The 13,645-nt window shown below is 42.6% G+C and overlaps 1 protein-coding gene across 3 annotated transcripts in view; it reads right to left on the bottom strand.

Moving 5' to 3' along the window:
• Positions 1 to 13,645, bottom strand: part of KIF7 (kinesin family member 7) — a 448,976-nt gene that overhangs the window by 121,516 nt on the left and 313,815 nt on the right. For 2 of the 3 annotated variants that reach the window (XM_085644436.1, XM_085644435.1), the window contains exon 15: positions 9,073 to 9,279. In XM_085644436.1, coding sequence (XP_085500562.1) covers positions 9,073 to 9,279 — 207 coding nt within the window. Of the gene's footprint in view, positions 1 to 8,556; positions 8,679 to 9,072; positions 9,280 to 13,645 lie in introns of those variants that run through there. The other variant, XM_085644437.1, reaches the window with a different exon arrangement.

Raw genomic sequence — 13,645 nt, 5'->3', positions numbered from 1 at the left:
TTACTTTACGCCATTCGTGGCGTGCGCGCCCACTTACCGCAGTTCGTTCCGTGCGCGCACGGTGCGCTTCGCGCACCGTGCGCCCACTTTACGCAGGATGGGCCATATACGCACGATGCGCTTCGCGCACCGTGCGCACATGGAGGACATATGATGCACTTCGTTTTGAAAGGTAATATTTTAATTTTTCGTAATTTTTATAAGCCATGCACAAATGGTGCCCTTCGGGCACCATTTGCACACGGGGTGGAGAGAGTGTTGTTAATTTTTTCTTTTATTATTTTTGTTTAAAATATTGTGGTTTTTCACAATTGTAATGAGCCCTGCACATTTGGTGGCCACCGGCCACCAAAAGCACAGGGGGTGGGGAGAGTGTGGATAGTGTTTTTTTTTAACATTTTTAACCGCACGCGTACGGGAAGCGTAATCGGCGAAATTTGCGAAAAAATAAAAATTGCATTTTTGGCCTTGGGGGGGTCTTTGGGGACTCCCTCAACATGGCTATGTGTGTGGGAGCTGTCTAAACAGCCCCTTTACATGTTTATTGGTTGTATTTAACAACCTAGCTCTCAGTGCGAGAGAGAAAATGGCGGCCGCCGCTTCCTGGTTTCGGCTGTTTCGAATGTTTACTAAGATCTAAGAGCCAATCAGAATCGCGCTCGCGCACGCCACCGTACGCGTACGGTAAGCTTACGGTAAGCGTACCGTAAGCTGGCTCAGATATATATATTGATTTAAAGGCTATTTTCTCAGAATCTACTGAACAGATTTACACCAAACCTACAAAAGGCACTTCCTTGACCTGAGGACTACCTCTCTGCCAAATTTCTAGTAATTCTGTTCAGCCGTTCGGGCTGTAGCCCTGTCTAAAGGTCCTATGGAAAAATGCATGGGAAAAACGCGTTTTGGGACCCCCCTTTTATCTCAGCCCCCGCTTGACGAATCCCCCCGAGACTTTCAGGGTAGGAGCGGAGCGTAGCGCCCCACCTATTTTGAGAAATTCGCGAGAATTCGTCGACCGGCGCCAAAGTTATTCAAAATAGAATGTTGCGGATTTCCTATGGAAAAGGGGTCCTAACTATAACTACCTACTGGCGACCGCCAGTAGGTAATATATATATATATATATATATATATATATATATATATATATATAGAGAAGACAAAGGGGTCCTAACTATAACTACCTACTGGCGACCGCCAGTAGGTAATATATATATATATATATATATATATATATATATATATATATATATATATATAGAGAGAAGACACAAATTTCTCCATTTTACCGGGGCCGCCGACTCTGCAGGGCAGGCTCTGAAGACAGGAACGGAGAATCCTGTTAGTAACAATGTGAAAGAAGAAGAGCCCACAGAAACGACATCCTCTCATGCTGACACTTTATTGGGTCTGAGTGTGGCAGTTATAACTCTTGACCTTACGCGTTTCGGCGCGCATGCGCCTTGTTCACAGGTGAGTTCAATTAAGTCCCAGTGGTCAGTGGCCATCAATAAGACCACATTACCCAAAATGCATCAATATTCAAATAACAGGAAAAGTCCTTTGTATTTCACGATGCGCTCGGGTGAAAAATAAAAGCACAATGCTGGTTGCTGCCACACACAAAATTACTTGCTTGAGATGGAAAATCGTAGTCTGTCAGAAAGAGGGAACACCTCCTTCTTCTCCCTTTCTCTCGGCCAACACCCAATTATCACGGAAGTCCAATTGTTGGTGTGGCCACAAAGCGAGTCATGCCCCTCCATTGAAAAGACACAAATTTCTCCATTTTACCGGGGCCGCCGACTCTGCAGGGCAGGCTCTGAAGACAGGAACGGAGAATCCTGTTAGTAACAATGTGACAGAAGAAGAGCCCACAGAAACGACATCCTCTCATGCTGACACTTTATTGGGTCTGAGTGTGGCAGTTATAACTCTTGACCACTGACCACTGGGACTTCATTGAACTCACCTGTGAACAAGGCGCATGCGCGCCGAAACGCGTAAGGTCAAGAGTTATAACTGCCACACTCAGACCCAATAAAGTGTCAGCATGAGAGGATGTCGTTTCTGTGGGCTCTTCTTCTTTCACATTGTTACTAACAGGATTCTCCGTTCCGGTCTTCAGAGCCTGCCCTGCAGAGTCGGCGGCCCCGGTAAAATGGAGAAATTTGTGTCTTTTCAATGGAGGGGCATGACTCGCTTTGTGGCCACACCAACGATTGGACTTCCGTGATAATTGGGTGTTGGCCGAGAGAAAGGGAGAAGAAGGAGGTGTTCCCTCTTTCTGACAGACTACGATTTTCCATCTCAAGCAAGTAATTTTGTGTGTGGCAGCAAACAGCATTGTGCTTTTATTTTTCACCCGAGCGCATCGTGAAATACAAAGGACTTTTCCTGTTATTTGAATATTGATGCATTTTGGGTAATGTGGTCTTATTGATGGCCACTGACCACTGGGACTTCATTGAACTCACCTGTGAACAAGGCGCATGCGCGCCGAAACGCGTAAGGTCAAGAGTTATAACTGCCACACTCAGACCCAATAAAGTGTGAGAGGATGTCGTTTCTGTGGGCTCTTCTTCTTTCACATATATGTATATATATATGTATATATATATATATATATATATATTACCTACTGGCGGTCGCCAGTAGGTAGTTATAGTTAGGACCACGTTTCCATAGGAAAACCTCAACATTCTATTTTGAATAACTTTGGCGCCGGTCGACGAATCCTCGCGAATTTCTCAAAATAGGTGGGGCGCTACGCTCCGCTCCTACCCTGAAAGTCTCGGGGGGATTCGTCAAGCGGGGGCTGAGATAAAAGGGGGGTCCCAAAACGCGTTTTTCCCATGCATTTTTCCATAGGACCTTTAGAACGAGCTACAGCCCGAACGGCTGAACAGAATTACTAGAAATTTGGCAGAGAGGTAGTCCCTAGGTCAAGGAAGTGCCTTTTGTAGGTTTGGTGTAAATCTGTTCAGTAGATTCTGAGAAAATAGCCTTTAAATCAATATATATATCTTAGCCCGCTTACGGTACGCTTACCGTACGCTTACCGTACGCTTACCGTAAGCTTACGGTGGCGTGCGCGAGCGCGATTCTGATTGGCTCTTAGATCTTAGTAAACATTCGAATCGGCCGAAACCAGGAAGCGGCGTCCGCCATTTTGTCTCTCGCACTGAGTGTTGTTTATCAAACATGATGGCCAAAAACATGTTACGGGGCTGTTTTGACAACTCCCTCCCACATAGTCATGTTGAGGGAGTCCCCAAACATCCCCCAAGAGCAAAAACGGTTTTATTTTTTTTTCGGCAATTTCGCGGGGTACGCTTACCGTACGCTTACCGTAAGCTTACCGTACGCTTACGGTAAAAAAATAAAAAATAAAAAAAACACTATCCACACTTACCCCACCCCCTGTGCTTTTGGTGGCCGCAGGCCACCAAATGTGCAGGGCTTATTAATAGAGAAAAAAAACGTAATTTTGGCAACATGAAATTATAAAATCGAAATAAAAAAAACACTATCCACATTGACCTCACCCCCTGTGCTTTTGGTGGCCGAAGGCCACCAAATGTACAGGGCTTATTAAAGTTGATAAAAACCGTGCACGGAACTAACTGCGTTAAGTGGGCGCGCACGCCACAAATGGCGTAAAGTAACTTAGCATTTAAAAAACCGTACAAATTCACTGAAAAAACCATAGGTTTCACACACGTTATAGTTAGGAAATAGCATTTAAAAAACCTTGCTAATTCACTGAAAAAACCATAGGTTTCACACATGTTATAGTTAGCTGGACATTTTACTGATAAAAAACCAATGAAATTCCCCCGTTATAGTTACTGTAGGCAACTATAACTCACGCGACCGTAATCCTCTGCTGATGACATATGTGTCTTTATGAAAAAAAAATATTTGTAATATATGTATAGCTAAAATTTAATGGAAGAAGATATGGGCAAATAAGTGTCTAAATACAGTATTAGCATCAGCAGAGGATTGCGGTCGCGTGAGTTATAGTTGCCTACAGTAACTATAACGGGGGAATTTCATTGGTTTTTTATCAGTAAAATGTCCAGCTAACTATAACATGTGTGAAACCTATGGTTTTTTCAGTGAATATATATATATATATATATATATATATATATATATATATATATATATATATATATATATATATATATATATATATATATATATATATATATATTACCTACTGGCGATAGCCAGTAGGTAGTTATAGTTAGGACCACGTTTCCATAGGAAAACCTCAACATTCTATTTTGAATAACTTTGGCGCCGGTCGACGAATCCTCGCAAATTTTTCAAAATAGGTGGGGCGCTACGCTCCGCTCCTACCCTGAAAGTCTCGGGGGGATCCGTCAAGCGGGGGCTGAGATAAAAGGGGGGTCCCAAAACGCGTTTTTCCCATGCATTTTTCCATAGGACCTTTAGAACGAGCTACAGCCCGAACGGCTGAACAGAATTACTCAAAATTTGGCAGAGAGGTAGTCCCTAGGTCAAGGAAGTGCCTTTTGTAGGTTTGGTGTAAATCTGTTCAGTAGATTCTGAGAAAATAGCCTTTAAATCAATATATATATCTGAGCCAGCTTACGGTACGCTTACCGTACGCTTACGGTAAGCATACGGTGGCGTGCGCGAGCGCGATTCTGATTGGCTCTTAGATCTTAGTAAACATTCGAATCGGCCGAAACCAGGAAGCGGCGGCCGCCATTTTGTCTCTCGCACTGAGAGTGATTTTTAAAATATCAAGCCCAAAAACATGTAAAGGGGCTGTTTTGACAACTCCCTCCCACATAGTCATGTTGAGGGAGTCCCCAAACATCCCCCAAGTGCAAAAACGGTTTTATTTTTTTTTCGGCAATTTCGCGGGGTACGCTTACCGTACGCTTACCGTAAGCGTACGGTAAAAAAATAAAAATAAAAAAAACACTATCCACACTTACCCCACCCCCTGTGCTTTTGGTGGCCGAAGGCCACCAAAAGCACAGGGCTTATGTTAAGGGCAAAAAACACTATCCACACTTACCCCACCCCCTGTGCTTTTGGTGGCCGAAGGCCACCAAATGTACAGGGCTTATTATAAGGGAAAAAAACTTAGCATTTAAAAAACCGTACTAATTCACTGAAAAAACCATAGGTTTCACACACGTTATAGTTAGGAATTAGCATTTAAAAAACCTTGCAAATTCACTGAAAAAACCATAGGTTTCACACATGTTATAGTTAGCGGAAATTTTACTGATAAAAAACCAGTGAAATTCCCCCGTTATAGTTAGCGCAGGCAACTATAACTCACGCGACTGCAATCTTCTGCTGATGACATATGTGTCTTTATGAAAAAAAAATATTTGTAATATATGTATAGCTAAAAATGTATGGAAGAAGACATGGGCAAATAAGTGTCTAAATACAGTATTAGCATCAGCAGAGGATTGCGGTCGCGTGAGTTATAGTTGCCTGCGCTAACTATAACGGGGGAATTTCACTGGTTTTTTATCAGTAAAATTTCCGCTAACTATAACATGTGTGAAACCTATGGTTTTTTCAGTGAATATATATATATATATATATATATATATATATATATATATATTTCTTGACACTTTGGCAGGCGCCTCCAAAGTGGTTATAGTTTAAATGCACTTTCCATTGAAAATGAATTTTTTGTTTATAACTTTTAGCCCTGTTGAACGATTTGAATAAAATTTATTAGCTTTTTTTCTCTGTGTGATGTCTGTTCTCCTCCGTTCACCTGCTGCTATTTTCTAAAAACAGGTTCAGTAAAGAGTTTACATAAGTAATACATTCCCTCTGACTCTTCCAGTTTGAGACAGAAACAATTTTCTTAGTCTGAACAAACACTACTTCTCCCAGACTCAAAAACTGCCCTGTGGTTTATGACTTTTCACAATGTACCAACCATGCATTACTTGACAATGAAAAATACAACAAATATAAATTGGATATAAAAAGGAAACTATACATTTTTAATTGTACCCATAAATAGAATTTATTGACTGATATCATTTGTAGCTCACAGAAATTTGAAATAACCTGATGCCACCTGAACGTGAAGGAGTTTTTTAAAGGGTGCTTTTGGTCATGTTCGCTTAGAAGTTTGATAAACTTTTGCCAAAATCAAGCGGTACTAGCAAATGTTATGTTACTGCATTGCCATATTGCTGCTAAGAACGACACCTCACAGGTGTGGATAGGCATAGCGTATAGAAAATACAATGGACCAAAAGCATGACCATATTTTTCAAGGGCAGTGTTAAAAGAAAGCAGCAAGTGGGTGGGATAGATGCAGCATTTAACCTCATACCCAACCACAAGCCAGAAAACCTACCAACCCAGAATTTGGGAAAAGTAAGAACTCAGAGGTATTCAGATGTATCTGATCGACGGGGATCAACACCGGTTTTTAGGTCTCGCCTATTGATGCAGCGCTTATGCGAGATCTATTATTGTCGACTTGGGTAGGAAGGGGGACAGGACATGTGCACGCGTACGGCAAGGCATGGGCAGGAGATGTGCATGCGTATGGTGCGAGCAGGAGTTGTAATAATGCTGCAAGCCGTACGCGTGCACAACAACTGTCTGTGCCGAAGCTTAACAGACCGGAGATGTGCACGCGTACGGCTCGCGGCGTTATCACAACTCATGTACAGGCACAGCGCGCTTACGTCAGCTGCATGCATTATTAGCCAGAGGCCACGTACAGAATGCCTCTTTAACCACATGCAGGCTCTCGCTCAACCCCTCTCACCGGCTCTTGTGGGGACTCTGCGCTGCTCCCTGGCTGGTCTCCTCGATGGCAGGGGGGACTCGCCTCGTCACCCGGTCACTCTTTGTGGCGCAGCAACAAGCGGGGCTCCGTCTTGCTCACAGGAGCCTCACCTGAAATCCTGCTCCGGCCGCACCATGCGGCATTCACGAAGGCGGGGTGGGCTCCCGCCGGACTTCCCTCTACCGCTTGCTAGTGCGGGGTGAGCTCCTGCCTCGCTTCTCCTACACGCGGGCTGCAACACGTGGGGCTCCCTCAGCTCACGGGAGCCCCGGACACTTCCGGCCGCGCACTCCATGCCCCACCCATGTCCCAGGCAAGGTTGCCTGACTTCAGGGTCGCGCTGAGAGCGGCCCGGAGAAGGCTTCCAGAACACCTCAGGCTGCGGCAGCGAAACGCGGGGTGTGCTGCCGCCTCACCAATAAAACACCAGGCAGACAATAAGGGGTAGGCTCCCTCTCAACTTAAAATATAAAGAGGGGTGGGCACCAAAACCTTCAATGCACAATGCAGCAGTCTGCTAAAAGGTAATGGCAGTTTTGCCATTTCGGACACCAATTGCCAATTAAGGAACCCACCCTGCCTCAGCATGTGAACCCATTGTCCCCAAAAGGATAACAGTCTTTTAATCTTGGCAATGTAGTCTCACTCCTGCCTACAAACTCTCACTGAGCAACGCTCTCCAGCTTTCCTAGACCATCTTGATGCAGAAGTGCCTATATTCAACAATGTCTTTCTGGAAAATGTATTTATCTGCATTTAATTCTTGGTTTGTTAGCAAAGGGGACCGGGAAGTGGGGGGGTGGGGGGGGGGGAGGGAGGAGGGGTGGGCATTGGTACGACAGGACTCTCTCTTCCAGACTGGCCCTCCACAACAAAGTCAATCCTGTTCTAAGAGTGTAACTGCTAACACAAAATCCTCCTAAAGCCATGGTGTGTGCCCCCCTCTGAATAAACATTTTCAGGTCAAGCCTGGGCAGCACATGCGCTGCTCTGCGAGCCATGCTGTATTGGAGTATGGAATAGAAGCCCCGCCCACTCTCCGCCTATATTTGCCATTGTCCTTTGTAAATGCTGGCTTCCGATTCATTAATAGGCTTGTTAGTCCCTTCTGTCTTCATTCGTAACCTCCCATGAGGATTGCCCCTTTTACTTTGGTGGTTACACAGTGAGGTTTTTTTTAGTCTGTAAGCACTATTTTATTTAAATAGTTTCTCCTACTACAGGCACAACGTTTTCCTGCAACATTCAGTGCGTCATGCGCGCATTCACTTTCTAAGCAGCCTGGGACAATAGCGGCCGCTTCTTTCAATAGGTCTCCCATTTATAAGAGTTAGAGCTATTGGCATTGTACAGGACAATGCCTTTTATTTAATTATCAAAACATATAAATAAAAGACATTGTCATTTACAATGCCAATAGCTTAAACTCTCGCAAATGCGAGACCTATTGCATTGCAAATGCTTGTTCTCACCTGTGATCAAATTATGGCAACAAATTCATAAAGTTGCAGTCAAAGTGGTTCACTCCTACCATTTAGCAGCGCCACGCTACTTGCTCCAATGAAATCAGTTGGTAGATGGGCATAAAGTGGAGGAACAGGAAATACACAAGGACCTGTAAATTTATTGTTCCAATGTGGTTTTCAACAACATTTGGTATGACGCATAACAGTTGTCTTTAGTCTTGGCTTTGTGCAATACTTAGGGCAACATGATCAGCCCCGGATATTTTATTTATAGCTTAAGACCCACAGGAATCGTCATGTTCTCTGGAGCAGCCCACTGGGAAGTATGCTACACCATAAATCATTCAGAACACTGCAAATCACCCAGTCTCGAATTGCATCATCTGCAAAAAAAATTGCTGTTCTGAAAAACCAGACTAACTCACATCACGAGGCCCTCTGTTAAAAAGAAAACCGTATTAAAATCACATCGGAAAAGATTAACACAAAACAGCAAGAAGTAAGGGCTAGAAGTATGGTGCCACTTTGAATAAAGAAATGTTGCAAAATAAAAACTTTGCATCACAGTGGCACCTAGTGTTCAATTGATGTACACAATTAACCTCACAGGGAAATGGTAGCAATCAATTTCCCATTATAACTTATTAACAAGGCACACGTGGTGTTATACTTTGGTCACAAGTAATTTGCAAATCTCCCAAACACTGAACTAACTAGATCAATTCAGAGTGAAAAGCGAAACAGAAGCATCAAATGATACTACAAAAGACAGTTTACCTTGTCAAAATATTTACAGAGTAAAGCTCGTGTTTCAGAAGAAGAGAGGTAACTGAGCTTCGACATGAGGTTCATTTCACACTGGGACAACATGCTGGCTGAAGCACGCAGGACATGCTGCCTGCGTGTGATGGATTCATTCTTATACTCAATCGCAGCATCCAAAGCTTCTATAGCTTCATCAAGTTGGAAAAGGGTCCTCTCTTCCTAAAGAGGGAGAAAAAAAAAAAAGATTCATTAACCTTTAAAAAGACAATTTATATTAAAACTCCTGCAGATGCCACGAAAGGAGAAAAGTATTAAAAATCCATAAACAAACTGTTTAACCACATCAGCCAACAAAACCGATCCATTGCCATTTTGTAGAAAAACAAATTATTTTAAATTAGCTAGCAACAGATGCATGTTTGACCAAGACTTCTGGCAAAACAGACTAAAATTGTCTAGTATCAGGCATCAATTTCAATTAAAAATGTAATGATTAAGTTCAATGAAAACACTTCACTGCTTGGTATAAGGGAAGCATTTTCAAACTAACACCTAGAAAAGTGAATTGGCCATTTAATTGGACCAGTATTTTATTAGTACAGTTTCAGACCAACTAGGGGTTAGACTGTCTGCCGCATGCTTCATAGTGCAGATCAAGCAGTGTCGGTAAAGCAGGGCTTTCCAATGTCTCTTAAATCACTACTTTGTGATGTCCAACCATAAAAAAAAAAGGAAAACCAATTTAAGATACCTAAATATCAATGTGTTAATACTAAATGCCTCAATTATATAGATCAACTTACTACATTTAGATATGAGCTAAATAACTTGCTAAAATCAAAGGCCGAATATACCATGTTTCACATAGCATTATCTTTGGACATAACAAAAGAAAACTTGCTAACTTATGACAAAAATACTTTTTCAGCATATCTGTTATTATTAACTAAAGATGAAACTATCAATTAAGTATTTAAGGACAAATGTATTATTAAGATTAATAATAAAAACTATCAGAATTTCCATGCTAACAAAGACACTGATATACTGATGACAGACTCATGTTTACTCCGAGCTTACAACTGAGAAGGATCCCAATAAAAACAATAGATTAGAAGAACGTGTTACCTTTGATAACTATATTTCTGGTGGACACAATCTTTCTGCAGATTCCGCAACTTATAATTATTCTCCAAGCACTAGATTGGATCCAGAAACTCCTCCCTCCCTCAGCAATAGCTCTCCAGTGTCGCAGCTTCAGCCGCAACTCTGCAGATTGAATGGGACGATATTGGAGTATATTGGGCACCAATGTGCCCGGTAGTGTAAGTTGCTCATACTTTTTCTGCACCCCATCAGAGGATGTGGAGAGCAACTGAGGGTATCAGCAACAGCAAACATTACAGCACATAGGATGCTTGCAAGACCGGTCATCTTATCAGTCATGGCACTACCCCAAAGGGGAAGGAGGGCAGTACGATATCTGAATTATGGTATGTTTGCACAAGAAGTACCATTACTGGTGAGTAACTTTTTCTTCTTCCCGCAGATTCCTCACCTAACAAATGAGCCCCAAAGGAATACACTGTGGGAAGTGGGATTGTGTGGTTTGGATCAACCAAGGAAATAATTACACTTGGCCCTTGCAAAGCATTTGTCATTGCGTACTTGAGCTGTGAGGCACTAATGTTAGCAAAAGTGTACAAAGCTAATCATGTCAACAACCAGCCGATTACTACTGCACTACCTCTGGTAAGAGCTGTAAGAGCAGCCATGCCCCGATGGTGTAGGCAATAATGTCCTTAGGAGGGTTTTTCTTGGCCAAGTGTAAAAGATACAAAGGATAACCCAAAATGAAATGATGTGTTTGATCACCTCTTTTACGTTTTTCGCTCCAGCAAGGGCAATAAAGAGCTGGTCATTCACTCCACTGATAAATGTACAGGATGTAATAAACTATGGAATGCTTGAGGTGAGTCTATGAAAAAGAATCTGCATGGTCAGTCCATGGGACAGTGAAAAGTTCGGAGATAGATAAGTTACTGAAGTGGCTATTCTATTACTTTGACTTTTTCCTGGTGGAAGAATAGTGAGCTGCTACTCCAGAAGAGCAGTATGAAACTTAGAGTTCTGGCTTGGGTGGGGTGGGGGGTGATGGACTAAATAAATTGGCTGGGTGCAGGCTGCATGGAAACTAACTTGCACCATCAAGAGTTCCACTAAAGAAATGGTAGGAATGGAAGTAATAAACAGCATGATATAATTTTCCTATTTAATCACGATTCCACCACTTGCACAAGTGGTTCTATCAACTCTAGACATTTTGAAGTCATGTTTAAGTTAAGAAAATATTTCCAACTTCCCATAAGATAAAATATTGTGAATTTCCTTTTTATGTTGGTGCAGAAAATGAACAATAAGTAAAGAACAGCTAAAGGATATTTTTAAAGGAAAGAAGCCATTCCTTGGCTGTAGAAGCAGAGGCACCATGGGCTCATTAAAGTAAATAAGGGCACAGCTGTACTGCAATATGATGAAATATTCTTACCAGGACTAGGAGATAGAAGCTCCATTTGAGAATAGTGTATTGAACAGCCACTTCTCAAATTAACCAGCTTGTCTTTGGGGTAACTACCAGCATGGTTGTGCTCCACAGATGTGACAAGTGGTGCAGATGGGCTTAAGTGCGTTCTCTGCGTGATCATGCACACAACGTCCTTAAATCGGTAAACAGAGTTGGAATAAATGAGCCAGTAAGTAGGCAGAGCTTCAAGTTGCCATGCAATGCACAAACAGGCTTTTAACCGAAGAAGAAAAAAAAAACAGACCATGCAGGCAAACACTCAACGAAACTAGAGCCCAGCTGAGCCGACCTACAGGGATAATGAAGCAAGTTAAGAAAAGGATTAGAAAGAAATCAAACAAAGTAAAAGAACTCATCTTAAAAAATGATTAGTGTGTAACAACTACAAAACAAGCTAATACAATAGATTATGAGCCATGCCCTTTGTTATTCATTTAAAGCACTGTCGAACCTCTATATTATAATAGAAGTCTGCTTACATGTGGACATATTTTAATAAGCTTGTGACTGGAATCTTATTAACTGTATCAGTCTGCGAGTGTGCCCCAGTGCAAAACTGCTGTGACCATTCAGACCCAACTTGAGAGACTGGAATGTGGCCACAATGAAAGGTATACTCTAATGTCCAAATGAAGTAGTTAAGGATCGCATATCTGGAAGTTTCCAATACTGGGAGTGCGAAGCATGCCAGGGTGAGAGCACACCGAGCGTTGAAGTTGAATACTAAAAACACTTCCATCCACATGTTTGAAATTGCCTCGTTTACGGTTTTGCTTGAGGGCGAATATTGTAGAGTTTCACATACTGCATGGATAACGCTCTTCCCCGCAGCCTCTAGTCCACCACTTCGACTGCCTTCCCTTAACCTTGTTATAATTCAGTACTTACCTTGTCAAAGACAGTAGAGGGACAGAATGCGCTGCTTACTGAAATGACAATCTTATCTTCTGGAGGTGTGTTTTTGACAGAAGTGTTCATATTTGAGGAAAGCACCTTAACAATGTCCTCAGTTGACACAAACAAGGGACATGTGTTCAACTGGCTGCAAAGCTTACCTACAATGTGTGGATTATTTCAGAAAGTGTTCTCATTTGAGGAAAGTGCCTTGGCAACATCCTAAATTGCCATTAAAAAGGATGTGTGTTCTGCAGGCTGCAACGCTTTGCTACGTTTGGATTATTTCCACTGAAGTACAGTTCTAATCAAGAATATAACAAAGTTTAAGATTAGTCACTTATGTACAGTGACAGTCATACCGTTGCTTTTTATTTTAATTAGTAGCACAGAATAGGATGCTGTAATTCTTCCCACCTCTGTTCCTGATGCCAGCTGGTCCACCACACATTGAATGGGAAAAGTTAATGGAAATCTTTGGAAAACTATTTAGAGGCCATGAAAGAGCAAGGTGGAGAAAAGAGTAACTTTCAAGATACTCATCCACGCATACAAATGCCCCCACAACACCAGACCCCAGTATCTCAACGATAGAGCAAAAACAGGGGGGGGAGGAGGTGGGGGGACGAGGGAAGAACCTTCTACATCGCTGCCAAGACCTGGAAAGAATTGCAGATCAACATCAGACGCGCCCCCACCCTGCACATCTTCAGGAAGACCCTCCAGACCTGGCTCTTCGACTGACCGGAGCTGCTCCCCTCTCCCGCGCTTTGAGACCCTCACGGGTGAGTAGAGCGCTTACAATTTCCCTGATTGATTGCTGCTAGGCAAAAATAAATGAAGAGAAAAGGCCTGGGAAGACCTTAAAATTGCCTCCACTATGAAAGATTAAAGAGCCTTCTTAAAGAGCTTTCTTTCAGGTGGTTAATTCCCACAACCTGTTAGAAGAGGACACCGCCAAAGTTGAGACCCTTATATCGGCTGGCAATTGGGTGGAATATTTCTTGAAAAGCTATAGCAATTGTGAAGAGAACATCAACGAGAAGCTTGGGGGGGGGGGGTGGGGAGGTGAAACCCCTATGGGTCAAGATCTGGATTTGGCGGTTA

This window comes from Triturus cristatus, chromosome 3_1, assembly GCF_964204655.1.
Source record: "Triturus cristatus chromosome 3_1, aTriCri1.1, whole genome shotgun sequence".
Classification (NCBI taxonomy): Eukaryota; Metazoa; Chordata; class Amphibia; order Caudata; family Salamandridae; genus Triturus; species Triturus cristatus.
The sequence above is the reverse complement of the archived record's forward strand: the minus strand, read 5'-3'. Positions and strand labels throughout refer to the sequence as shown.